Source organism: Corvus cornix, chromosome 6, assembly GCF_000738735.6.
Source record: "Corvus cornix cornix isolate S_Up_H32 chromosome 6, ASM73873v5, whole genome shotgun sequence".
Taxonomy (NCBI): domain Eukaryota; kingdom Metazoa; phylum Chordata; class Aves; order Passeriformes; family Corvidae; genus Corvus; species Corvus cornix.
In genome coordinates, this window is record NC_046336.1 from 4,563,511 (window position 1) to 4,591,415 (window position 27,905).

Consider the following 27,905-nt stretch of genomic DNA (forward strand, 5'->3'; position numbering starts at 1 on the left):
ATACTTAAACTATCTAAGCTAAGGAAACTTAACAAGGAAGCAGCAACTTCATGAAATTAAACAGATAAGATAGTTGCTCTTTATACACATCATTGGTGTGTGTTGATGTCTTTGAAAGCTGTGAAAATGAGGGTAGAAAAGTTTGTTTAATACACTGGTTGCCACTACATGTATTAGAGACAGTAATCTGGAAGACTTTTGGACTTTCTAACATTTGTTAATCATAAAACCGTATTTATTGTTATTTTTTCTATAAGCTGGAAAACTTACTGAGTATGAGTATTTCCCCAGATCATTTTCCATGATGGTACTAGAAATGAAATTGACTGACTAGAAGCCATGAAATTGATCCATCTCCCTAACTCCTTCACATTTTCTGAGGAGTTGTTTAACAGAAGCATGATGGCTTTGTCTGAACATCTTCATTTGGAAGATGCAGGGAGAATTAGAAGGATTAAAAAAAAATTGCTCTTTGTGAAAATAAAACCATTCTGAAAATTACATAGTTTTTGAAATTAGTATATCTTAAATATGTTTGAAAAGACATGCACTGCTGCTTATGTGGTAGCATTCTTTTGCTTAGGGAGCAATCATTTTTACTAAGAAGAATTTTTAATTTATAGATTATTTTTCTTAATTATTTTTGTGTCTTTAAGGGTGATGATGTGAAGACTGATAACTCCTTATTATGGTTAACTCATAATTGAGTATGGAAACACTGCTTCATCTTCCTCTTTCAATTTCAAAAATACCACGAAATCCCCTTGGGATTATTGCCATAAAAACATAACCTTTGGATGAAGAGCAGATATTTGAGTCTTCCAAGTCTTTCAAGTATTTTTCAGTGTAGTGTGAGACTACAAGAGAATATTTTAAGTAGCACAGAAAATGTCTTTAAAATGATGATCTGCATACCATTTGTTGGTATTATTTCCTGAAAATTGTGTTGTTCTTCTCCAGGCATTTTAGTTAATTTGCAGTTTGAAAAGCTTTTATGTTATTCATTGTAAATATAAAAGCCTTCAGTAGCATAAATTGAGCTGGAGAATTAGAAGACTATTGCCTAATAGTAATTAAATTGTGATGGCCCTTATGCAGGAGGTTAACATTTCTGTTGTGGTGTTTGTATTGTGTATAAATGTACAGTTATTGCATGATATTTTAATAATAAATGTGTTTAACTTCTTCTGAAGGTGAGGGTGGTGAGATCATCTCCACCAAGTTCACAGTTCAAAGCCACATTTCAGGAGTCTTACCAGGTCTATAAACGTTACCAGATGGTTATTCACAAGGACCCACCTGATAAACCAACCATAAATCAGGTCAGAAGGCCAAATTTAATATTATGCAAAGCTTCCCCTCCATTTTACGTGTCCTGTTTCTAGGAGAAACAAATGTGGATTTTATATCCATTGTATATTCAGGAGCTTGTAAAATACTGTATCCAATAAAATCAACATCCTGAAAGTGCAAACTCTTGATACCTCTTTGTGAGTGCCACAAATATTTGGTTTTAGTTGCAGGCAGAAAAGTTATGGATGCTACAAGGGGATGCTGTTGGGGAAGAAATGGAGAGGGTGAGGCTCTTGGAGATAGAGATGGGCCTTAAAAATACTAATCCCATAAATACTAAATGCAGCTGGACACTCAGCCTGATAATTGGCCTCGTTGGCTTTGGTTTGAATGTTTCCATAAGAAGGATGCAATGATCAGTGCCAAGATGTGTGCAAAAATTTATCACACACACAAATTATTGGCTTGAGGTTCACCAGAATTCAGTAAGTCTCTTCAGTTTCAATTTAAGTCTTTAAAAAGTAATCTGTGCACTCCATCTAAATTACATGTCGTTGCTGCTTCTTGCAACGACCAGGTGGGGTGTAAGGGTGAGCTGTCAGATGTGTTACATCTCTACTACTGTAAGGAAAAAAAACATCCTGAATTTGGAGCAACAGTATATGTAGCAAGAATAAGTAAGTGTTGAACCAGGGCAATCAAAGAGTGATGTGCCATTAAAAATGAAACATTTTATAAGTCCTTGAGACTGTGCAGTGAAACTAAAATTTGTAGTTGATTTGTTAGATATTAGTAAAAGTAGGAAGTTGTCTTATTATTAAGGTAGACAACTGACTTCAGAGGCTTTGAAGTGGATAGGAGGAGATCTTTCACTAGCCTGACCTTCAGAAGCAGATTATCTGATGCTATGCACTCAAAACAGAATGCTTGTATTTCCCTTGCTCTGAAGGTGAGGTTAGTACCTGTCTCCTTTGAGGACCCCCAGTTCAAATCATCCTTCAACCAATCTGCCACTTTATTTGCCAAGTATCAGATGTCTGTACACAAGGACACACCTTCTGACTGTGGGGAAAATGAGGTACAGTTCACTGCATGCACCTTTCTGAAAATAGCTTCTTAAAATGCACAGCTAAACAGTGAGAAATGGTGTCTCTAAGTAGTAAAATGTTGAAATTGCCATTTCTGAGGTTTTTTGATGGCAAAATCATCTTCTTCCTTAAAGTTCTTTGGTACCTTTTCTATGTTAATCCCTAATTTTTTGTGATATTGCTTAATTTAACAGGTGAAGGTTTTAAAAAGCTCAGTTTTATTCCCGTTGCATTGCTAAGCACACTGGAGCTCACCTTTGCAGTAGGAATAGTGCTAAAATATCTCACCAGCTGATCCTCTGAGGCTTGATGAGAGTCCATTGCATATGGATAAACTCTCCTCTCAAAAGGGTGTTTACAGGAGGATAATCCTAATCTAATAAGTTAAAAATAATTAAAAATACTCGTGGGGTTCTGAACAAGCAGCAGTTCTCCATTTCTCTGGCAGGTGGCACAAGCTCGTCATTGGCAGAATTAATGAAATTGCTACCTCAGATCTCTCATTTCTATCTACTGCAGATGTGCAATTTTAATATTGGTCAGCTAATTAGTCTTTTCTGTTCCTGAGAGTGAACTACCTGCAGAAATGAAACCTTGTAAACTGGGGCTGTTTTCCAGGTAGAATTGTAAAACCACATCATAATTTTTGGCTTCAGTTCAAAAGAGTGTAAGGAGAGCTTTTTTTTTTGGTGACATGTCTGTAATGCTACTCTGGAAAGCTATAAAAACCATTTCACTTTGTTTTGTAAAATAATAGGTCTCATAACAATAAGTAGTAGTCTCTGCCCTTTTTATAATTGCTGACATAAATGGGTTTAATTATAATAATGTAAAATTTGGAGGCATGCCAAGAGAGACTGAGCTATTTACTAGATTTGTGCCAAGCATTACCTGGTCTGATTAGAGTCTTGATTTTTCTGCTGTGATGGAAGTATTTCAGCCTAGAAAGATGTGTTAGGGACAGTCAGGTTTCCACCACCTGAAGGTGTAAAGGCTGTCCTGGGAATTGCTGCTGAATAGGAAGGAGATGGATTTCTGTTCACTGTACACTGCTAATAGTGTAACAGATTTTTATCCTCTTTTTCCTTGTTACTTGCCATAGAGGTTTCCCTACTTTGCATTTATCTCCTCTCTTTGGCCTCATGTTTGTGCAGGCTTAGATAATTCCAGGGGAGACATAAAACCTTCCCTGAAGCATCTACTGAATGTAAAAACTTGGTCTGATGCTGATGGGTTTGAATTTAGGTTCTTTTTCAGCCATGGTAAATCATATTCTGTGTCCATGAGACTGCCTGGCCAAGAAGGTTTTTTATTCACAATTAGGAGCTAATACTCTGTCACTTCAATCAACATTTTGTATTTGATCTCTGCAGGAAGTAAACTGAAGAATGTTTTACGTAGAAATGTATTTTCATGTAGTTTAGAAGCCTTTTTAAAATACTGAATTTGTGTGGGAAGAGACTTATCTGAGTCACTTTTTAAGATACCAAGTAGGGTAAAATTGATCCAAGTTATTGACAGGAAGAATGGAAAATGCTACTTGAAAGACCTCAAAACTTTTTCTTCTTCCTCTTTTTCAGACTTTTTAATATATCGTACAGACATTATGGAACCATGGAGTTTCTTAAGTAAAAGGAATAAAATTCTGTCCTGTACACAGGGCTTTTTATCAGGATAGTAAGAAGCTGCTTTGAGGTTTAAACTGGCAAATATCCAGGATTTTTTCACTTTTAATTTGTGCAAACTACTCTGTGAGGTTGTTGAAGGTTTTTTTCAGGGAGAATCCTGCACACTTTTGTGTTTGGAAAGTCTGTAGTTTAGGAAGAGTTTTTAGCTTTATATTTAGCTGAACACTTCATATTTAGAAACCTGCCTATATTTAAATTCAGAATCCAACAAAGATTATTATGGGACATATTAACTTCTTTTGGGAATAAGTTCTTAGATTGTTGGCATTACAATATACTATCTGTTGCTAGACTAGTTTAATATTAACCTTACTATATTAAAAGGCAATTCTAAGAATCAATGTAGAATTTTGTTGGTTATTTGAGAATAACACTAAGGTGAAAAACTATAAAAATATTCACAGTAGTAATAAAAGCATGTGAACAATGAAGCTGAATATTGCTCAGTGAGTGTGGAGAGGGCCTCTTTGCACCTCTGTAATGTAAATGTAGCTTTCCATCAAAAGTTTATGTGAGGAGGGAGAATAGAGGATTTTCAGGGCAGCGAGTCAGTGGAATTGAACTTCTGGACACTCTGGTTAATGCCAGTTTGAGACCAGTGATTATTGGTGTTTCAGTGCCCTTTGTGATGCTGAGTCTTTGTAAATTTTGCCTTTTCCTCCTTTCCTTCTTCTGCTTCCCTGCTGAAGACTGCACAGCACTAATTACGCTGCGTTCATTAAAATAATTGGAGATTTTGCTGGGGAGAGTCCTGCAGCACATTTTGATGGTACAGTACTGATTCCTGAGTGAGGCAGTGACTTCTGTTCTAATAAAAAGAAAGGTGGAAACTTCATTGTGAAATCAACTTTTTCCAAGTTCCAGAGTAGTGGTGAAACCTGCCTTTCTATGGAAGCATCATCACAATCTTCTGTTCATCTTTCACTGGCAAGGAGAGGATTGGGTAAAGTAGAAATATATTATCTCTCTGCCAAATAAGTTAATATTCTAGGAACAGTTTGAAGTATTTCCTTGCTCCTGGAATTAAAACCAATTTAGCTTGCAAGAGAAAAAAATTCAAATCTGTTTTTATCTTGGCATAAAAGCCACAACTATTTTCTCCGTAGTCTTTTAAAATATTCATTATGCCATTTTTTCTTAGTTTGTCTGGTATAAGTTGAATTTACCCTGGAAATCCTCTCACCCCTCTCAAGAACTTCTGATCACTTGCTGCAGGAACTCAGCTTCAAAACTGACCTGGTTGTCTCTGTGCTTTGGAGTGGAGTCAATTCCTGATGTTACACAAACTTGTTGGCACTTAAGAATGTTTATGTCAGCATGTTTTTATTGTATGGAATTGGTGTCCTGAGGAAAAATAAAGCAGACCATTTTCTTATTAAAGGTTTCTTCGTAATACTTGCTCTTAAATAGTGCTGAGGAAGAATTGGTTTTTCAGTTTTCCTCTGTGGGAGCACAAAACTTTATTAAGCTGCTGTGTAAATGCATGGCCATCCCCTGTTGGAGGAATAGATGTATTCTTATTATAGTCATTGGAGAAAATGAGATGAATTAGGGGGAACCTGAACAGATTGTGTAGTTAAAGTATAAATAGCTATGAATGAATCAAGATAGAATCATGGAAAATAGGAAAATAGGTGTATCCCTGCCTATTGGAGAAGTTTATCCAAGGCTACTCTTGAATTAGCATAGTTCCTGAACTGCTCATTTTTGGAAGCTATGAAAACAATCTGGTTTAGTGTTTGTCCCATTCTTTGCATTTCTTCTGACCCTTTATGAAAGTGCTTTGTGTGGGCCTTTGTCTCAGGTCGAAAATGATGGTCTCCACGTCCCATTCCCAGTATAATAGAGCTGTTACTCATTAGCTTTTTTGGTTTTGTTGTTTTCTTGTTTGTTGCATTGCTTTTAATGTAGTGGAAGATGCTTAGTAATCGTGCTTAGAATGAGGAGAAGTGTCTGTAACATACAAAACCCCCACAAATGTAATCAATTGCAGGGATTTGTTTGGGTTATTTCCTGTTTTAGTGGCAGTTGTATTTATTTTGTGAAATGAGTCAAGCTGTAAGGAATAGAAATTGAAATCATGAAAGCTTGGAAAAACTTGGAAATGGAGACCACTAACGGACAGAGAGATGAGAGTAGGCTGAGCATCCTTACATTGAAAAAACCTTAGTTCCCTGTACTATCAGTGAAAGATCAGTTGTAGCATAAATTATTGAGCTGATCAGCATATCAAGAGTAAAATAATTATGCAAAAAAATCATGTGGGTGAGGGTTTGTCCACCTTTTTTTCTTCATTTGTCATAAGAAAAATAATAAATGCTAATACAGCTTTGTTGTAATAACTCCTGCACAGAGAAATGCATGAATACGGGTTTGGAGCCTGTATTTTATTTTTTTGACTGACTTTTAATAGTATTTAATTACATTTTTGGGAGAAAATGTGTAGATTAATATATGGAAGGGTGATCTAAGAATAAGAAGAATGAACTTGTGTCTTGTATAATCCCAAGATTTGCCTCTTTGGATGATCCAGTTCCATTGGATTTGTGGAAGCTGTGTAATGGCTTATCTGTGCTTTGCTAAGAGCAATCCTTATCTGCAAATATTTTAACTCTTGCTCAGCAGCAAAAATCCCTGTTTCTGGGTAAGAAATGCAAGGAAGGCCTTGCAGAATACAAATCACCTGGGAGATGCTGTGATCCAACTCTACCCCAGCTTCAGGATGAACTATAAAATATCTGGAGCTATTTCAGAACATTCTGCCACCTGAATCCTGTGTGTTTTAGATGAAGCGATATGATAGGTGAAATGACGGGTACAGGTGTGGAACTGTGGGGCTCTAGAGGCAAAGCTTTTAGGTGAAACAAATACAGTCAAAACATTTTTTTACCTTTTCATCTCGAGAAGGAAATTTTGTGATCCCAATGAAATAATGGCTAATTTGGATAGAATAGAGGGTGTCTCTGGCAGTTCTTCTTAATGAAGTATCTTCTCATCAGAGGCATCACATTTCTGACCCAGTGTCAGAATCCTCAAGTCTTTCATAGCAGTCTTTGTCTTTAAGAAACAGAGCTGAAGGGTAACTGAAACAAGCTATGTGGCAGCTCCACAAGCTAGAAAACATTTCCATAAAAGATCATAAAAATTCTACAGTAGTTTCCAGAAAGAGCAAGAATGAACAGTTTATTGCTGTTTAGACCTCCTGAAGCAAACGTTTTATTTAATTTTTCACAAGGGCTTCATAATGACAAACTTGTAGAAAAACAGTATCTGTCTGTTCCCTCTGAAAGTAGCTGGACTCTCTCTTTGCTTTGTGCTTAACTAAATATTTGTCTTGGAAGAAAAGAATTTCAGGACACACAAAAGATACACTGTTTGAAAAGGTGCAAAAAATTACTGAAATACGTATAGTGGGGTTTTTCTTTCACCCCTCCCCCCTCCCCTTTTTTTTTTTTAATTGCTTCCCAGGAATCCACTTGAACTAATAGAGAAAACTGAGCAAGTAGTCTGGGAAATGCCAAGGAACACGTTCTGATCAGTTCCTAACTGGTATCAGCAGCCAGTTGCAAACTTCTAGGTCTCTCTAACCTAGCTTCCTCTTTTATATTCCAGTGAGAGAATGCTGAGAAATCAATAGCCTTTGTGGTTATTTTTAGCCTTCTATACATTTTTGTACAGCTCCTGGAAGCCATGGCAGAACATCTCACTGCAGTGAACTTGCATTTCGCATCCTGGTAGCTCTGACTTAAAGACTTAGAACAAGTATTTCTAGATCAGCCTAATGCCTTCTGTTTATTTGTGTGGCCCTCATGACTGCAGTGCTGTGGATTTTGTCATGAAATGCCTATAACAGCCAAAGAATTTAGGCATCCAGACAATTAAGTAACTTGTCCACAGTCATATCATTTCAGTTCAGGTTGTTTTGCATGTCAGTTTATATTGTTTTTCCTGATTTTCCCACTGTGTTTTCTATGTAAATCCAAATAAAATGAAATTATCTTTACTGTAATACTGATAAACCTCCAGTATACTGAGAGGAAGTTTCTTCTGAGCAAGAAAGCCTCAGAGACTTTTGTCACTGCATAAAGGAATTGAAATTGTTACTGAAATGTATCAGTGGTTCTTTCATTAGTCCAGTTCTTCGACTGAAAACTGCATTCGAGACATGCATTTAAACTTTAAATCCCCACTTTCCTTAAGCACTATATTTTGAAGGCCCACTCTTCACCTTCAGGTCTGTGGATATCTCTGAAACTCTCTTCTTTTAGCATTTCTGTATTTTGTAAGCAATTGTTGAAAATGCTAAGTAGAGCCACCCTGGGGATAAATCTTTGATTCCTCTGCTGAGCTCTAGTTTATTGCCAAGTTCAAGGGTGGTTTGGCACAATTTTTTCCTGTAAAAATTTCCTGACAAAAAACTTTGTCCCGTCTTTTTGATTTTTACAAGAAATTGAAGAATTTAATTCATTTTTCAGCTCAGTTTCCATGTTTTCCTAGATAGTTTGTTTTTATTGTTTGGTTTGTTGTTTTCTTTTCAGTGGGAGGGTTAGTAGCTTCTCCTCTCCTTACTGAAACACTGACTTCTAGTTTTTCACTGCACAGCTTTATGGTTAATATTGATTCTAGTCTGTCTTGGGTAAGGAAGATTATTTCAATTAGAATATGGCAGCACAGAGGTGATGCACTGGATTTGTAGGTTTTATGATTTGTCATCATTATCTTTTATTTTGAGCCTGGCACCTCTGTGAAAAATAAAGCAAAGAACCCCTCATGACCAAAATCCTTGGTTTATTTGAATTCCATTCAGGGATTGGATTTTAAAAAACAAAAAGAAGGAAGGCCCAAATCCCATCCCTTCTGTATCCCCAAAAAAAGGGCGAGTACTCAATTTTCCTTAACAGTGAATTGCAAATATGAGCAAACTCTAATACTGTCAAAGGGGAAATGATAAATGAATGCTTTTTGTGATGCCTCCTTGCGGAAGATCTCAGATAATTGAACAGTTCTGCTGCTGGCACCTGGAAGGTTTCCTGAGAAGGCAAACCTGTGTCCCTGTGTGACATCAGGAACCTTCCCTTCCAGAAATTCCTGAGCTGCCAGGTGAAACCCATTCTGGTTTAGCACCTGAATCTCTTCCCCTCTGTGTGAAAGGGAGCAGGTGTTAATGCTCTGGTTTATTATCTTTTTAAAGCTGTGCACCTGCTCTTACTCCAGCAAATAGCTTTGGGTTGAACCCAACCTACCTTTTAATTTTCTGCCTTTTTTCTCCCTTTGATTTCATTCTCAGTGATGTTTTTCTTCTCTTAGTTTTATTAATTATGTTTAAACTTACTCCCTGTTGTTGAGTTGATTCTTTCTGGCAGCTGTAATTAGTTTGCACCAAAGTAAATATGTTGTGGATTTCTTACATATTATATAGCTTTTAAAAGTTTATGTAAATCAGTTAGAAATTAAAATTAGAAAAGCATGGCTTTGTGAAGGGAATTTTAATTGTGCTTATGTGACATACTGAGTTATTTTACATGCAACATCAGCTTTTGGCTGTATTTCTTTCCTGGTTTATTGGATAATTTTTAATTGTGTTCATAATAATCTTGCAGTGTTAGATGAGTTTGTTAATTTAGAAACTGAATATAATGTTTTCCCTTTTAAAATAAATGTCTAGACTAGTTTAAGAAAATTTTCTAACCTCTGAACTTTACCAGGTATTATCAGGTGGAATAATTTATAACAAGACTTATAGTGGTTTTTTTGCCCTTAAGATTGTGATACAAATTCAGGTGCAGTTAAAATTTTTTTCCTAGCAGCTGTAACAGCAGAAGTTATGCTTAGGTACACTTAAAAAGTCCCCCGTCACCCTCAGAGCCCAGGGATTGGGGAGCAGGGCCTGGAGAATAGATAAAACTATTTGAAGAGTGTTGTGGGCTCAGTTTTCTCACCATAGGGTTTAACTTGCACTATAAAGCTAAAGTTACAGATTAAGAACTATTGGGAGTCTTCTGACATGGAAATTAATAACACATGGTTTATTTTTTCGGAAACCTGCACTTTCTAAAACCGCTGGCTGTAGGGACTGATGCACTCAGTGTAAGAATGTGTAACTCTGTGTTTTTATTACAGGAAAAAAACTCAATAATTCAAATTTTTAATTCCCTTTTTTCTCTTTAAATATTATTGGTGGTTTTTTTCCTTATCCACCAAACCAAAATAATTCTACAATTTAATTAAGATACCACAGTCATTTGCTGTTCCAAACTCTGAGTAATTTAGAGTGGTAGTGACTAGACCTGAAATGGTAAATTATAGGAAATGTACAATCCCCTTTACCATCAGCATATAGAAATTCAGTGTTCTTCCATAAAGTCTATGTCCAAAGGTTTCCCATCCATCCATAGATTAGCAGGACAAGATAAGCAAGATGAGGCAGCAACTTACACTGTTGGCACTTTTTATTGTTGCCTGCCTTCCTCTCCTCCCCTTCCCTGGAAAAAATGGGATGGCTGACAAACAATCCCCCCATTTTTTTGTATTCCCCTGTAATTAATCTCAGAACTTAATGGAATTCTTGACAACAGTCAGGTTTTTGTAGCTGTCTATATGTATTGTTTTTATCTAACTTTTAATTAAAAATTCCTATTTACTATTACTTTGCAGTGTGGGAACTGCTGAATTTCTAAATCACCCAGCCATTACAAGAGGGGGAATTAAACTGTGTATTAGACTATTCATTTAACAAGGGAGTGTTTGGGGTTAAATACATACCAGAACTTTGCAATGTGTTTAATGTGGACTCCACTAATAAGGGAGTATTTGTATCAAGTAAGTAAATGATAGTGAGTAAATAAGTATTGTATTTCATTACTCTAAGAATCTTGGGCAAGCTCCAGATCATTAAAACATTGCCTTTTAGACGAATTATCAGCAGCACATCATTTTGTACTGAGTCAAAAATCCAGGTTTGAAATGCTTGCACTTTCAGGAGGTTGATTTTCATTCTTTTATTTTCCCTTCCTCTTCTTTAAACTTAAAGTGAGCTTGCTTTTGATTTTTTGAATGTAAATTAATTAATTTCTGTTAAGAGGTGTGAGGGCCCCAGCCCATTTGCTTTGGTGATGGGGAGGTGCCAATGGAACAGTGGGAAAAGACTCCCTGTCGCAGGGAGCCACAGAGGAGGGTAATGCGTGATTTAAAATAAAGGACACCAGAGACAGACCTGTATTACAGGTCTGATAATTCTCTCACTTCATATTTTTAAAAACCATCTTCTGTTTTATAGAAAAGCAAGTACTTTGCATAGTTGATTACTGTATCTATTTGTACTACTAAACAGAATGTGAGAGTTTAAGGTTTAAATGAAATTTCCATAAACAAAGTCTGGTGATGCTTTTCAAAGACATGGATTTGAAAGAGTGTATTTGACTACTAATGCATCCTAAAGCATTGCTAATAGTTTTCTTTCTCTGCATTGCATATTTGGGCTGTTTTCTTGGGCACATGTTCCTGATGAACCCACCTCGATGCAGTTCACACGATTCCTCTGTGATTCCCCTCTGGAGGTATGTATTCATTCAGGATGGGGGGTTCACAATTAATGTAATTTATTTCATTTAATGAATGTATGAGTGTCCTCTACGCTCTCTGTAGACAGCCAACCATTGTTAGAGGTGGTGGAGGTGGCTGGCACAGAATTTCTGTCTCCACTGACTGGTAAGGAAGATACTGCTCTGTTTCCAAAGGAGGCTGTTGGCTTCTTTGCAAGATAATCAGCTACCACTGAATTTCATAGCACTGCATTAAGAGAAGCACAAAACCCCATGTCTTTCCTGGTTTTTGATTTATTTCTAGGAAAAGAAAAGAATGTATTACTAAATAACATGCTAAACTTGTATTTGACTACAATCTGAGGTAAAAGTTGAGGAGAGATGCTGTTCCTTCATTTCAAGTGAGCAAACTGCCATGGATTCCTTGCAGTGTCTTTCTTGTTCGTCTTAAAGCGCTCAGGACGGCGTGACTGTAATGAAATTGTCAGGTTATAGTAATTACACTGGTAATTTGATATGTCGCAGTTTGAGTGAATCCATGTGTGGAGAGTTTGTTGCTTTTCTCTGCTGAGTCCACTGGCCTTTGCATTCCTGAAAGCTGAAGAGTAATAGAGCTCATTAGACTTTATAGGAAAAGGGCTTTTATCACCTCGTCAACTCGGGCAGCAGACTGCCATTATATTCTTAATTTTGTATGGCTGTGTAGATGTTGATGCACACTACCCTGCCAGCTTTATACCCATATTGTTTCTTACAGACACTTTTTATTGACATTTCGAAGCTTGAATTAAATTTTGTGTGGCACCACTACAGATGTCTTCAATTAGATGAAGTTAAATAAAAGGGGTTATATATCAGAGGCCAAGGGATTCTTGAAATTCTTTATTCTGAAACAGTTGCCACAAGCAAACCTAGCAGTGTGTAGTGTGTTTACTCTTTTGAACAAAAATAATTTAAAATAAAATTTAAACCTTACATGTTTTCAATTCGTAATTTTTAGAGTTTTTAATGTTATCATTAGCTGCAAATAGTATGAACACCCAAACTCTTCTTGTCTTTTTTATTTCCTCATTTTATTATTCAGTTTAGTTTCTGTTTTGGCTATGAGCTCTGACAGAAAAAAGGAATGCTTTAAAAAAAAATACAGTATGTAGTAGCAGAAAACTAGGCAGTTTTCTAGCAGTCAACAGCATAATGTAAAGTGAATTGTTTGAGGTGGTTTTTTATTCATCCTTTCTTTTTCGAGGCTGCATTTAACCATTTGCCATTTTGCCAGTTCACACAGACAGATGTGGAATGGTGATAATGGTTCAGCACAGGGGAATGGCCTGCAGGACTCAGCCAGAACAGTGTGGGCTGGGACCCTGCTCTTGCCAAGGTGGGAGGACTCATGGAAGAAGGTTCCAAGGAAAATCCAGACTGCTGAGGGTGATTCCTGGGTTTTGGTGCCCAGTGAGTGAGGGGGATGTCGTGGACCAGTTGTGTCAGCATCACTGATGGTCATCTCAGTGTTTGTCCTGCCCAGGTTGCTCCATGTCGTCCTGAAACAGCAGCTGGACTGAGCCTCAGCACTCGGATGGGCCATGGCGTTACACAGTCGAGGGATAATTTTGTTTTATTCTCAAATTATTGTCTAATTGCTGCTTAGCCTTTTTTTTTCCCATCTTGACTGATGTTAGGCATAAAACAGACAATTTAATAAAACTGTTGTCAAAATGATCTCTTTGAAAGAACTGGTGATTTATGCCCATTGTTTTGAGTGTGCCTTTAGCAATATGTTTTCCAGCATGCATTTACGTTCCATGCATTTATGAACATTTGGTATCTCCTCTACCTTTTTGATCACTCAGTATTATGGGATTTTTCTGGAGCTATTTACATTCAGTTCTTTTTTAACCATCCTGAATACTTCTGAATCATCTTCTTGGTTTGCTGCCAGATCATTCAGTCTTCACTGATTCACCTACCAGTCTGGAGAATGTAATAGATGCAGCATGATGGAAAGTGATCTTTTTTCTGTTATGCAAATGATCATTTCTTCTCCTATTTACCATGCTGAGATGCTTTTGAATTGTAAAGAACTGAAAGATGTTTGTGAATCTTGACCTTTGTGCTTTAAAAAGCACATTAGCCTCTGCTTTGCATTATTTTGTTTACTGATAAGCTTTAATTTTTAGGAGATCTAATAAGTGAGATCATTACAAGTCTGTAGCTCCCAGGTCATCTTCTTAGAAGGTTTGTATTTTACTCACGTTTGATACACTGCTCAGGACTAAATCAAAACTCATTACATTTAGAGACTTTGGCAAATTGCTTTTTTCTTCCTTGCAGTCGTGTAGACATCCCCATGATGGGACTCAGCACCTCTTGGGACTGAAGTCTCTTGTGCCTTCACTAATCCTTTCAGCATTTTAAGCTTAATGTCCCTGTCCTGACTCAGTAGTTGACAGTGTAGCTCAAATTCTAGACTTTTCCAGTCAGGCACAGAATGTGGCTCTGTAAAGAGTGTCCTACTAATCCCTAATGAAAGGAGGATGGAGTTCTGGAAAGGAAATGTGTTGCTAACCAAGACACAGAAATCTACCATATGGCAGGTTTGTGTGTGTGCCATCGGGAAAGGAACTGCTGGAATTAATCACTTTGCTTATTTTGCAAATAATTTCCACTGGAGTGGAGAAGTCATGGGTTTCCTGGCCTTTTTTTTTTTTTTTTTCTTTGATAGCATAAATTTAATATCTTCCTCCTCCCTCCGTGCACAGCAGAGGGTAAAAGGGAAAAGTAGAAAATAAGAAATTTCATTAAACCTCCCAGAGAAAAATAACCATGCATTGTACATATGGGCAGGACCCATTTTTGTTAATTATAATAAGCAAAACACCTCTTAATATTAAAGACAGACCAATGTGCTTTGAAGAAATTCGAGTGCTCTCACCATCATTGAAGTTCAATCATAAGCAGTTAGTACACTGAGGTACTAACTGGGCAATATGTAATGCCAGTTCTGTTAAATATTTAAATTTTAATAATGGGTTATAAAGTGTGAGCAGTCAAATGTGTTCATGGAATCATTAGCTAGCAGGTTATGAAGACAGGGAGAAATAACATGTAAAGAAATATGTTGTATTTTCATATGCATGGCAGTCTAAACATTGAAAATTGTGGTTTCAATTTTTTCCTGGATTTTTTCAATATCATCAGATTATAATAATTCATTGTATTGAAATAGGACTATAAACTTGATATTTTAAATAATCCCTCTAGATTGATTCCAGGGCTAATGTATCATTTTGGGTAGATAAGGTAAGCCCTTTCTGGTGGGGCTTGCTCCCCTGATGTCACTGGTGTATTTTTGCATCACCCTTGACAAACATGGTCCCAATGGAGATGTCAGTGGTGTGAAATGGTGTAGCTGCTTCAGGAAAATGTTTCTTATTCTAGACCTGTTTCAGGTCAAATTGCCTGGATAGTGCACAGGAAATCAAGTTAAAGGAGCCAAGTATTCATTGAGAAATGGGAGAAAATGTAATACTGACAAGCATTACAAAGGATTACATTGTATGAGAATTTTTGAAGGTGGAGGGAAGTCTTGCTCTCTTTAAAATGTTATTTGCTTAATGTAATGGAGATCCCCGACTGTTCTGCCTGAAATCAGTGCTGTGCTCATTATGTTTGTTCCAGAACATAGACTCTCTTATGTTCATGGCATTTCACTGTAATTGCATTAGTGAAATAACTGCAGGTTGTACTTTGGCAGAAGTTTTAACTGATGTTGATACTTCACTTTGTAGAGGTCCAGTGACCAAACCCATGCGCTGCTCTTTGGAGGTTTGGGGTCACACACAGACACAGCATTTGTTTGACTTCAGAAGACTTTGCTTTGAGTGAAAATGTTTTCCGTGGTGGCTTAGACTATCTTCTTTAACATTCATTAAATCCTATGTGATGAATTTTTGACAAAGAGAGAAAATCTGTTGTAACTGAAACTTATTTAAGCAAGTCTGTGTTCTGTTACCAGCCGCATTTCCCTGTGGCTTTGAGATGTTTCATTTTTCTGTCACTGACTGCACTCTGAGAAGGGAACTTAACCTGTGCTGAGAAATCCTTAGAGAACATCTTTTACTTGACTGTGTCCCTGCTTAAAATTTTACCACTGACCATGTGATTTCATTTGGGTCTGTTGAAAAGTTGATGATGCTGAATGAAATCATAACTGTTGGATAAGTGTGCTTTACCTGAACAAGAGAAACACATTTTAGTGTACTATAGCTGAGTTTAATGTCCTCACATACTGCAGATGGAGCTCTCAAATGTTTTATCATTTCACTTTTAGAGTATTGGTAGCTCCACATCTAGTTTTATGCTATGTAACTATATAAAAATGCAAACATATTGTTATGTGGCCTTGATTTTGGGACTTGCTGGTTGGGTAAGCCAGTTGAAATTATTTTTGTTCACGTGATTGATTTCTTTTGACACATGTGGTACCAATTAGAGCAACTTCTGCCTATCATCTCTTCAGTCTGGGCTACTGTATCAAAATACTTGATTAAACCCACCTTCTGCTGTTGTAATGCAGAACAGTTGGTAATAGCAGGCAATATTGTCAGATTTATTGAGTGAGAAGCAGCTTTCTGAAGACCTGGCAGTGCAGTGAAAAACATGACTAGATGGATAATTAAGTTGAGCACAGTGGAATTCAGGATTAAAGTAAACTTGACGTGGGAGAAAATGGCATGCCAAAGTTGGTTGTGTAATACAGTTTAAATTAGGGAGATCATTTTCTTCTTAACTTCAAGGATCGGTTTCTGGCTCGAGGTGCTTTACCCCATCCAGAGTCAAACTTCAGTGCACATCCAAAACCACAGCACACAACAATAGGCAGTCCCTTGGTGGTTTTGCAGGATTTGCTCTGATGTGGGCTGACAGAGAAGAGGTTCCACAGATTTTGTTGCCACACAGTTTCAGGTTCTTGGATAAAAGGTGTTTTGTTAGTTACAGAGAGTAAACATCACGTAAATAAAGAATAAGCTGTTCAGGTTTTTTTATGAATGCTCCTCTGATGTAAATTTAATGGCCACTCTGAGGAACTCAGTTTCTGTGGATAAAGTGCTTCCAGTGCTTGGGGACATGGAGGAGAGAATCTGGAGGGTCCTTGCTGTGGCAGGAAGTTTTGGAGGCACCAGGCAGCCACTGCCAGCCTTGGGAAGGGCCAGCCCAGGGATGTGTCTGCATTCAGCTTCCTGCCCTCGGCTTTGCCTCTTGCTGGACCACAAGTTACAGGGTGTCTGCAGAATTTGTTTGCATGTGCTAATGCATTAATAACTTGATGAATCACGTTGGTTTTCATGTCAGTACCATAAGAGCTGGATGGTAGAGGCTGTATCAGATTCACATTTGGGATGTGAATATGTGGGTTATACCCATCATGGGTACAGCGAACGGCACAAAAGATCCAGTAAATAACATCGTTTTCCCTGCCTTTCAAATGCCTTTTTTCCTTTTTCTAAATACAGATGGCCAGCAAAAATTTTTACAGTACTTACTTATGTGTTAAAATTCTCTTTAAAATTGTTTTCGTACTGAAAGTTCATCAGGGAGTTAATCCCTCTCTTATTCTTGCTTAGGCAGAGCATGCCCCAAACGGACCGGAATGTGGCTATGGCTCTTTCCACCAGCAGTATTGGCTGGATGGGAAGATAATTGCTGTTGGTGTAATTGATATCCTGCCCTACTGTGTGTCCTCAGTCTATCTGTACTACGATCCAGACTTTTCCTTCTTATCTTTGGGAGTCTACTCTGCATTACGGTAAGAGGACGTTTTTGTTATCTGGTTGGATGGAATGGTAGGAATTGATACTTGTTTCTAAACTTGTGCTTTTATTTTTAGTCTAAATATGTACTAGTAACACTACCTTTAGCAAAGTAGCTGTGGGGTTGGTTGCCTTCCAAATAAATTAATTGTCATCCTTGACTAGGGATGTATCTTTCTAGTTAGCTAAATACTTTTACAGATAAAATAGCACTCAGAAACAAAATGCCTCATTTTTATTGCCCCTGAAAATAATTTAGTATTGCTTGGTTCCAGCAGGAAAAGCCCCTTTTTTGTTTGAATAGAAATAATTTTTCCTTTGACCTTTTTCTTAGCCCAGTCACCAAATGAAATTAATCACTTTTATAGTTTTATGCACATTGAGATCATAAATAACAGAATACCTAAAAAGCGTTGTCTTCTGAATTAGTGGTCTCCTGCTGTACTAGCACTAAGTATATTTTTCAGGTATGTTAATCTCATTATCTTAGTTTTCAGAAAGGCTAATGGAGAGAGTAATCCTATGAATTTTAAAGCCTTGAATTAACTGTCCAACATGGTCTTGCAAAACAGTAGGAATAGTGGGTATTGCTTTTCACTGTGAATGAAACTTGTATGTGAAATTGCAAGTTACTGTTTTTCTTCCATAGGCAATTTTATGATTCCATTGTTATTATAAGTGAAAAAAACCTGCACCCAAATGAGTGGAAATACTTGTGTAACTATTTTTTTCTTACCTTTTTCGCTTCTCTGTTGGCATTAAGTAAGTTGGCCACAGACAAATGTGATGTTTCCAGGGAGCTGCTCATGAAGCAGCGGGGTTGGAGCCTCATGCCAGACACGTCTGTTTACAAGCTTGAGTCTGAGAAGCCTGTAGCATGAATCTTTTCACCTGTTGAGATTTGCACTGCACTCTCTCAGGTGCAAAAGGAGTACTGGAATTGTGAGATCCAGCTTTCTCTTTTCTCCAAGGCCTCTTGGTGAGAGGCACCTTCTCTGCAGGTGCAGCTCCTCAGCTGCAGTGTCAGGTTCAGTGTCACCCACCAGGGTGGGTAAACGGCACGACTTGAGCTGTGTGAAGCACAAACACTTTTAGGAAATTCTTAGCACAATTAGTTAATAAACTTTTGCTATAAGTGATAAGCCATGTGCAATTTAGTATCTCAAAGGTCTAATCTGAATTTGTTTGGATTTTGATTAGGATCGGACAATTTTATAGAATTAATCAGAATTAACAAATGTGGAAAAATGTTGGAACTCACTCCTATGACTTAGAATTGATCTTTTTTTCTCTAATGATCTAGATTTTTAGAACTATTCCATTACATATGCTGGATACTTGGAATTAGCCTAATTTTTTCCTTGCAAGATGAACATATAACATAAAACACTAAGTCCCCCTAAGAACTGTTTTTTAGTATTTGTATGTATCACATTACTTTATGTAATAATAGACTGACATAATCCATGCTTGCGAATTCTTTAAATTATTTAAAATTTTCTACATAATAAATTTAAAGCTTTGTCGCTGCACCATGCGTGCATGGCTCAACTTGTGAAAAAGCAGCTTGTAAATTCTGCAGCATTTAAGGCAATAAAAATGAGTTCCCAACAGTCCTGGAGGGAGCCAACCTCGTTCTTCTTTCAAAAAGGGAAAAAAAAAAGTTGAGTTAGGGAGGACTTAGGAAGTTGCAAAGGAATCTGATACCTTCAAAGCTGTTGCCAATTTTACTCCAAGGAGGTTGGACTGCATTGCTGTCACTTCCACTTCATGCCACTCTGAGAATTTTTGCTGCTGAGTTGTAGAAAGGATGGGATTTGAGGAACATTTGAGATATGTAGGCATGTAAGTAGAGAACAAGAGGGGAAGAAACTGCTTGGAAATACCAATTTTATCAAAGGAAAAAAAAAATCAAGAAATACGGAGTGATACTAGTTTAATTTTAAGTGATAAAGAACCTCCAGTATTTGTAGATGCTTCCTATATGTATATAGTCGTGTCTTGGATCAGAGAACAGTTTGAATAGTTTGTGTTGGAAGGGACCTTTAAAGATCATCTATTCCAGCTCCCCTGCAGTGACCAGGGACATCTTCTTATCCCTTTGACACAGAAAGTAAGAACCAGCATCCATTTTTTATGGGATTTGTTACAAAAGTGATCTGCACAGTTAGAAATGCTGTAAAAATGATCATTATAGAGGAAGCACTGGCTGAGTCTTTGTAGTAACAGTGCCTTCCTTGTGCCAGTAAAATAAAAAGCAAACTTTTTTTGGAATACATTGACATTTTTCTTTCAGAATAAATGAGAAAATCATACTAACAATCATGGGATGGTTAAAAATACCTTTTGTTGCATAAAGATGGATGTTTTTACATGCAAATCGCTGGAGCATAAATGATAGAACAAACAAGAGGCTTATCCTTGAAGCTTATTTTTTAAAAACACTCTGATGTTTTCCTGAGCCACATTAGCCAGTCTGCATGCAATAGCTGGGCCAGGTTTCTGTAGAGTTCCAATGTACATGAATATTAACAAGAAACCTATTAAATAGAGGCTCTTAGTCCCTTTTATTAAAATTTCAAATCAGGCAGTTGGCAGACCAAAACACAAAAATGAAAGTACTTTTACACCTGACATGGTGTTGTGCATTTTGGTGATTTGTTTGTTTGGTTTCCAAGTATTAATTTTCAGTTTATTGTGTTTGAGATTTTTAAAAACATTAGTTTGGAGTTTATGATCTTCATTCTTTATTATAGAAGTCTAGTCCTTTATATAGATCAAGAGCCAGGTAACTGTAAAATATTTCAATATGAAGAGGTAAAATGACTGTAAGAATTGTATTCAAATGTAATTAATCTTTTCTTTCCCTTCTCAGGGAAATTGCTTTTACTAGACAGCTTCATGAAAAAGCTCCTGATCTCTGTTTTTATTATATGGGTTTCTACATTCATTCATGCCCCAAAATGAGATACAAGGTAAAGTGTGTTTTCACTTATTTCCTTAGTGTGCTGTTATTCAAAGCTTTTGACAGTGTTCATAGTAATATAATATTTCGTAATTGTCATTTTGGATTTTAATGTAGACGTTATATGGTTAAATTTGAATGTTGGTTACTATTTAACTTGGCTTAGGGCTTTATTTTTTTTTTTTTTCCAATTTAGCTGCATGTGCTATTTATTACATCTTGGCTTAGGAGAGGTTTCCAAGGCTGTCAGATAGTAGTTTGTCATTTGGTTACCTGGCTATCTCGTGTTTACAGTATCTCTTCCAATGCACTAAAATTCTCCCTTTTTGAGGTTGGCATATTTGTAACTGTTGCTTAGTGACTCCAAGCAGTGATAACATGTCTTCTTGGGCTTGGCTGGGTTTTCCTCTTTATTTTTTGTTAGAGTTTGGGGACTTGCTCTGCTCATGAAACCAGTGAGAAGTTTGGTGAGCAGCGATTTGGAGCCAGAGCAGATTTTTGAGGAGAGGATCAGGAGAATGCACAGAACATTTACAGCAACTGCTCTGACTCCTTTGTAACCCCTGTTGGCTTCACCTTTGTTGAGACCTCAGTGCCTAAGAGTGTTTCTCTTGTGTTTTTTAGATCTTGTGAATGTGTTACCTCTTCTCGTTAAATGTATCATTGCTTTCAGATATTATTATGATACAGTTTCAGAGTACTGAACTTTGATAGCAATTTGCTGAACACTTACACATAGCCATTTTTATCTGTTAATAATGTGGAAGGATAAAAAGCTCACAAAACCTAGAGAAAGAAGTGCGGTGTTTTCATTTCCTTTTTTCCCCCCCTCTCAAAATATGTTAAAAAATCTGCAGTGTTTTCAGCTGGTTTTCAAATAGCCAAAAAATTGTGAGGCTCATTAAAGTGATGGTTGTGAAGGAATTTTATCTTAATTATGGCCTACACTACAGGTGACCATGATGATTCAGTCTTCTGAAAATAACAAATCCCTCTTGTTTTGTTAGATGATGTGTGTGTGTGTGTGTGTGTCCCTTTTGCCAATTTGAATTTATCATGTCCATCTGCTGGCCAAACAAAGAGAATATTAAGTTTGAGGCAAGCAAATGGGTGAGTTGGAAAAAACTGCCCTCTGTCATGTGAATCATCTTAAAGGCTGTCCCATCCCCAGGTTGAACCAAAGGTTTTGATTAGTTCTTCTACTCTTTGGAAAGATTTAAAAGTTTGGGGTGATTTGTTTGTGTTGAGACACTGCAACTTAACATCCCTTGTCTCTTCTACAACCTGCATGGTTCAAGACTTGTGAAAAGAATGGATTTAGTTTACCAGGGCACTTAAGAAACAAATCTGGCTATAAGGGCAAAAAACATCTCAGTTCTGAAAGATTTCATGGATGAGAAACTTTGGTTCAGCTGCTTGTAGTGTTTTACTAAAACCATGAACTTTGTGTACCCGGATTAAATAAAGCTTATACATGAGGCAGTGCATTAAAGGAACCACTATTTCTTTGTATTATTTATTGTGTTCTCTTGAGCCTGTGCTGCAATTTGAAAATGATTGCATCAAGAATATAAAACTTCCACAATGCTCCTAGATTTCATTCTTAAATAATGGAAATTGATTAAATTGTAGTGGGAGTATTTCACATTTTGTTTTGCTCACAAAAGCTCTTTTTCTTCCCTTGCTTAGAATTAATGACTATTTGATATGACTGTGGTTTGGTAGAATATACATTCTAGTCTTCCAGAAGTCTACACAAGTCAATGTGTTAGGTAATTAAAGCTGGAGCAGGGACTGGGGAGGATAAGAAGAAAGCCTGTACATGTATGATTAGAACACACACAGACACACACACAATGCTCTCTGTTGGGAGGGACAGCAGTATTCTAATAAATGAATTGCAAGGGCCTTTGTTCTATTTTATATTTCTTTCCTGGGTGTATTTGTTTCAGAAGTAGACAAAAGTAATGGAATGGAAAATCAGGTTGACATTAATTCTGTAGTTCTACTTTACCCTCACTGAAATAGAACACCAGAACCAAAATATCAAACTAAGCTCTGAAATGCATCTGGATAATGCTGCTGCTCTTGTGAAGTGATTGGGAGTGGTGAAGTAGGGTGGGGAAGTCCTGACTTTGCAGATTAAGTAATTTCAGTAATGCCTGGTTGATTTAGAGGCATTACAGGTTGAAGACTTTGCTTTATTGCAGTTTAATAGAGATGTTAGAGGCTCCCTTCCCTTAATGATATTGCTGTGGAAGAGTGACAGGCTGGGGGTGACTGTTGTTAAACTGGTGTCAGGTAAGGAAATTAAATGAAGGAAAGAAAGAGAAGGAGCTGGAAAGCTCTCTGCTGGGTTTTTAGCCTTTTTCTTGTCATTCTCTTTGCACATTATTTGTGCTGGGATATTCAGAAATGGAGGCTGAGCACAGGAGCACTTCTCTGTATGAGCTGTGTTTTATGAGAACACAAGCACTTATTTACACTGAAGGCACAGGATTTGGGAAACAGTTATTGGGGGTCAGTGTGTGCCATTTCATCTGAAGGATTCTCGTTCTACAAATGGTACAATTTGGTGTATGGATAGTGTGTAGTCCAGTGGAAGATTGGAGGCCTGAAAGTCCTGGAAGCAGATCCTGAAGTTGGGATTCCTCTGGCACAGTAACAGAGTTGGAGAATTCTGGATTCTCAGGCAGGAAGATGAATGGTTAGAGTATCAACTAACCCATGGATCAGACATAATTACAGAGGTTTTTAAAATAAAGCTCCCTTTTGACTCACTGTTCCCATTCCTTTTGTTCCCAAGCAGCCAGCATTTGATTGCAATGTGATTTAAAAGCAGTGGAGTCCCAGTGAAATTACTTTAAAATGGGGGAAGGGACTCACTTGCAATATTAGGATATCTTTTAGTTCCCAGTCTCTCTCAGAGTTGTTCCCATGTATGGGTTAATATTTACAAACTGGTAAAATAAAATCTACATTAAATTGAGACAAAAGGAGTCCTGTAGTCCTATTATGTTAATATGGAAAAATCCAGTGAAAATCCTTAAGCAATGGCTTTGTTCCATTTTTTCTGGGTAGGTTAGGGTAATACAAGCTTAAAATGATTCTCTGAAGAAATTCACGACCTTGTGGGAAACCTTCTCAGGCTCTGTTAGATGTGGTAGTTCTCACATTGGAAAGCAGTCTCCTGGAAAATTTTCCACAATCATGCAATGCAAAGTCTTTTTCCAAATGCATTTTGGAGCATGTGATAAAGTTTTAAGTATAAGAAAGTATTTTACTTGAAAATGAGGTTGGTCTCAGGGTTGCTTCTCATGTGTACTTGTTAATGTTTTCAGTTAAATGCAGTAATAAACAAGCATATTTATGGAATTACAGAAGCAAAAGAAGCACCTTTAGCAAACAGCCATATCAGAGGAATGCTTGAGAGGACCTTGGATTTTCTTCCTGTGTTGATATTCTGTTTTATCCTGCATCCTTGAAGTAAAATTCACTCTGTGGCTCTACCTTACTACATTCCCACTTTCCAATTACTTCTGAACTCTTTGAGGTCCTTTCTTGTCTTTCCATTGCAGTCCTTTGATACTGATTTTGAGTCTTGTGGTGAGGGTCGTTAAATAGATGTTGAGGTTGTGTTTCTGGTATAAATAATAAGTGTATTTGCTGCCTTGCATTTGCCTCTGTTGACCTTAAATCCCTTTCTCCTCTAAGTTCTCGTGTTGGGAGGGATTTGTTGGTGACATTTTCTACGTGAGTTTCCTTAGTTCTGGGGTTTGTGAGGCTTTTTCAGTGTTGGTGTTTGCATGCAAACGCTGCAGTTGGAGCATGGATCAGTACTTGTTATGGTCAAGGATGTGCTTCCCCTGAGGCCACCCCACTGATGCTGGTAAATAACTCTCAGAGCACTTTGGAGTGCACAGCAGATTTAATGTCTTCTTGCCATGTTATCTCTGTGTGCCATTTTAAGACCATTCTATGATGTGAAGAGGTGTTTTGACTGAAACCTTTATCCAGACTTGTATGCTGGCCAAAGTAAATGGAATTATTTCAAACAGTCTCCTTCAGTATCAAGTCATGGCCAGACTTCAGATAGATGGAATACTAGAAAGGGCTCTGAAATGTCAGAAAAGAAACAAAAGGCTGATTCAACTGTGATTAATCATTCTTAAACTAAATACCTCAGACTGACTGTGGTTGTAAGCAGTGCCCCTGAAATTTTATGGCACTTGAGAGCCAATTTCTTTGGCTGCTTTCAGGAATTTCAGCATCACTCCTCGTGCAGCAGTGAAATGCATCCAGTGGTAGCCTGCATGTCCACGTCCACAAGATCCACAGGAGTCTGGCTCATCTTCCCCTGTCCAGACTCTTTCACCATGTCTCACTATGGAATTTAGTTAATGTTTTCAGTAAGCTCGGATTTGCTGTGTAAAGTGAAATTTGTGGGGGAAGGAGATTTAATGTGACGTGCCTTAATGTAATCCTCTGTGATTTTGGGGGTGTAAGCACATGCTTGTTATGGTTCTGCCACTGAGCAGCAAAAAGTTTTGCTAAATGTGTCACCAGTTCCACACAAAAAGAGCTAGTGCTTTTATACATCCATATGTCATCTTTTTATTCAGCCTCCTTTTCTCACTGGTATTACTATTTACCTTAAAATGGGAAAATATGATGAGCTGGGAGTAGTTTAGAGGACTGGAGATGCCCTGAAAAAACTAGTGGCTTTTCCAGGATTAATTTTGTTAGATTATAGGAATAAATCTGCATTGCAATTAGTACAAAACAACTTTTTATGTGAACAGGTCATAAATAGTCAACTAAATATCCTGAAAAGTCAGTGCTTGTTATAGAGTGCCAAGTTGTTGCTTGCAGCAGCATTTGATAGTAAAGAAATGAAGTATCTGCATTGTAAAACCATTATTTACTCTAAGAAGGCAATAAAAGTTTCGGCAACACAATGGTTTTGGTTTTTTTTGCAAGACTGTTAAAAACAAACAGCAAATAATAAAGACTAAAACATACAGTAGTAAAGCTCTGAGAATGATAAATTGCACAAGTTGGGAGGTAATCCCTGCTTTTGTGTGTGTCTTATTAACATCATTTTCATCTGCCTCCTGCCTTCCTTCCATGTCCTCACTGAACTTCCCCACTGGCTGGGATCCTCCTCTGCATGAGCATCAGCAGCTAAATTTGAACATTGATTTCTTCAGAGCTCTGGGCTTACCCCAGCTGTTCTTTCTGATGGTTTGGGTTAGTGCCTGAGGAGAAAGACAACTCTGAATTCTATTGCAGTTTGGGCATTAAAACCCAAAGCGGTTTTGAGAAGTTTTTAAAATGGCCAAGACTTCCAAAAGGATTTTGGATGATTGACTTGATGTACATGTGTTAAATGCTTCTGGAAATCAAGCTGCTTTAATATTCCTTCAAGGTGTACCTAGTGCAAAAGTCCTTATCTCTCAACATATATTTTATCAAATGTGTTTTGACTAGGAGGGATGTATAGTTTTTGGCTGTGAGAAGGCAGGTGCTCTATTTAGGACTGCAGAATCCCTTACAGCTTGCTGCTCCCTTTTTAAAATCTTTTTTCCTTTTGCTTCTTCCTTCCATAAAAGCTTTGTCCTTTCACCTTTCCTTATCTGAAAGCCTGCACCAAATAAATGGAACTTAACGTGTTGGGATAAACAACTATGGGAATGTGGGACAGAATAAAAACACCATGGGTGAAAAATTATTCGTTCTTTAGTTCTTGATGTCATGCTAGTGATAAATATTTAAAAGCTTTTCTTATTTACTTTTAACAGGTTCTTACAAAGTGTTTGAGGCCACTTGCTAGGTTTTTTTTTCTTTAAGACACTTGTAGAGAGGTTGTGAAAACCACATTATTATGAGCATCAACAGGCAGGAATAAAGAGATGCGCCACTCTGGATAGCAACAGCCATAAGTGAATGCTGACAGGGGATAATTGTTTACAGCAGGATATCAGTTTCCATGTTTATTTACATGTTTTCATTGCAGGTAAAGACAGTGAATGCAATTACTTTTTTTTTTCCCCTAAACTGTTGGTTTTTACTGCATGTGATTGGTAAGTTATTGCTGTTTTTCCTCAGTACAGGTGTTGAAGCTGTGCTGAATTTCACACAGTATTTTTCTGCAATCCCATTTTTCTGCTAGAAACAGTCACAGATCCCAGCTGTGTCTTTTTGCTTAACTTTATTTTTCCTGGTAAAATATTTTCAATGAGGACTTAATTTTTTGGTCAGTTAGAACTCCCTTGGGAGAGAAGTGAACATGTCCCTGGGGATTTATTTTTCTAATGTTAGAAATGTTTATGTTCCTAATGTTAGAAATCCATGTTACTTTTTTAGTTGTTTATGGAATTTACAATGACTGAAGTTTGTAGCAGAAATGAGGTGGAAATATGTGTATTTGTGTTTGATTGTATTATTTCTAAGCTTTTATCAGAGCAGAAGATGTTTGTTCTGTAGGTCTCAGCTGACCTCTGAAGTCAGCAAGTTTCTTCTTCATTATTGCACCTTGAGAAAATGAACTGGGTTTGGATCAAGTTATTTTCATGTGGTCCTTAAAAAACCTAAAAATATTCTGTATGTTCAGCATTCCCAGTTCAGATGTTGTGAAGAATAAACATAGAAATGTGATTAATGTGGCATTAACTACCTACATTTGCACATCAGCAGGGATGCATTCTACACCTGTTACTTGTTACAGGAATTCTATTAGTTTGGGACCACTTCACTATAATGGTTTTTTTCAATAAATACGATTTTGCTAATTCGTGTAAGATTTGAGTGAAAATCCTACCTTATTTTCATAAAAACCCAAGGGTAAGAGGCACAGTTTGTTAAATTGTTGGCCAGTTCTGTACTGGTGGATGTTTTCAGAGTTACTAGAGGTAACTTGCCTGTCTCTGTCAAAAGGACCTGCTAAAAAGATTTTTGCAGGATCATGTTAATAAACCTGAGGCAAACCATCTTCTGCATGATGGTAGCTGGTAGAAATTTATCATGTCTAATTCATGGCTCAGCATAAATTCCCTGCTTATTTCTGACTTACACTAAATTTTAGTTGAAGGCTCATTTGGGGACTCCATAGCAACCACTAGCAGTTAAAGTGAGAACTGTAAATTGTGAACTGCAGAGACAAAAGAGCTGTGGATTTTGTTTGGGTGGCTTTCTTGTGTTTTTGGGTTTTTTGTTTGTTTGTTTTTAATTATTTTTTTAAGGAGGAATAGTATATTTCACAATTCATGTGTCTTTAATTTTTTTCTTCATCTGAGGAATGAGGTCAAAATTCCCATTTCAGAATTTTCCAATTGTAGTTCTACAAACCCATTAGTCCTTGCTAGTAAGTGTAAGAATGCATGGAATTAAGAGTATTTTTAAGGTTTCTATTGAGCAAATGAATTTGATGCAGTGCTGCTTCGTCAGCTTCACTTCATTTTTTGTTGATTTAATCATTTTGGACGGTCCTCAAACACTACTTAACACCCTTTCCTTCTGAA

The 27,905-nt window shown here is 37.2% G+C and overlaps 1 protein-coding gene across 6 annotated transcripts in view; it reads left to right on the top strand.

Moving 5' to 3' along the window:
- ATE1 (arginyltransferase 1) overlaps positions 1-27,905 on the top strand; it is a 70,067-nt gene that overhangs the window by 6,788 nt on the left and 35,374 nt on the right. For 4 of the 6 annotated variants that reach the window (XM_010408070.4, XM_039553708.1, XM_039553706.1 and 1 more), the window contains exons 7-10: positions 1,194-1,322; positions 11,593-11,625; positions 17,235-17,416; positions 20,296-20,395. In XM_010408070.4, coding sequence (XP_010406372.1) covers positions 1,194-1,322; positions 11,593-11,625; positions 17,235-17,416; positions 20,296-20,395 — 444 coding nt within the window. Of the gene's footprint in view, positions 1-1,193; positions 1,323-2,242; positions 2,372-11,592; positions 11,626-17,234; positions 17,417-20,295; positions 20,396-27,905 lie in introns of all 6 variants that reach the window. The other 2 variants (XM_039553710.1, XM_039553707.1) reach the window with 1 other exon arrangement.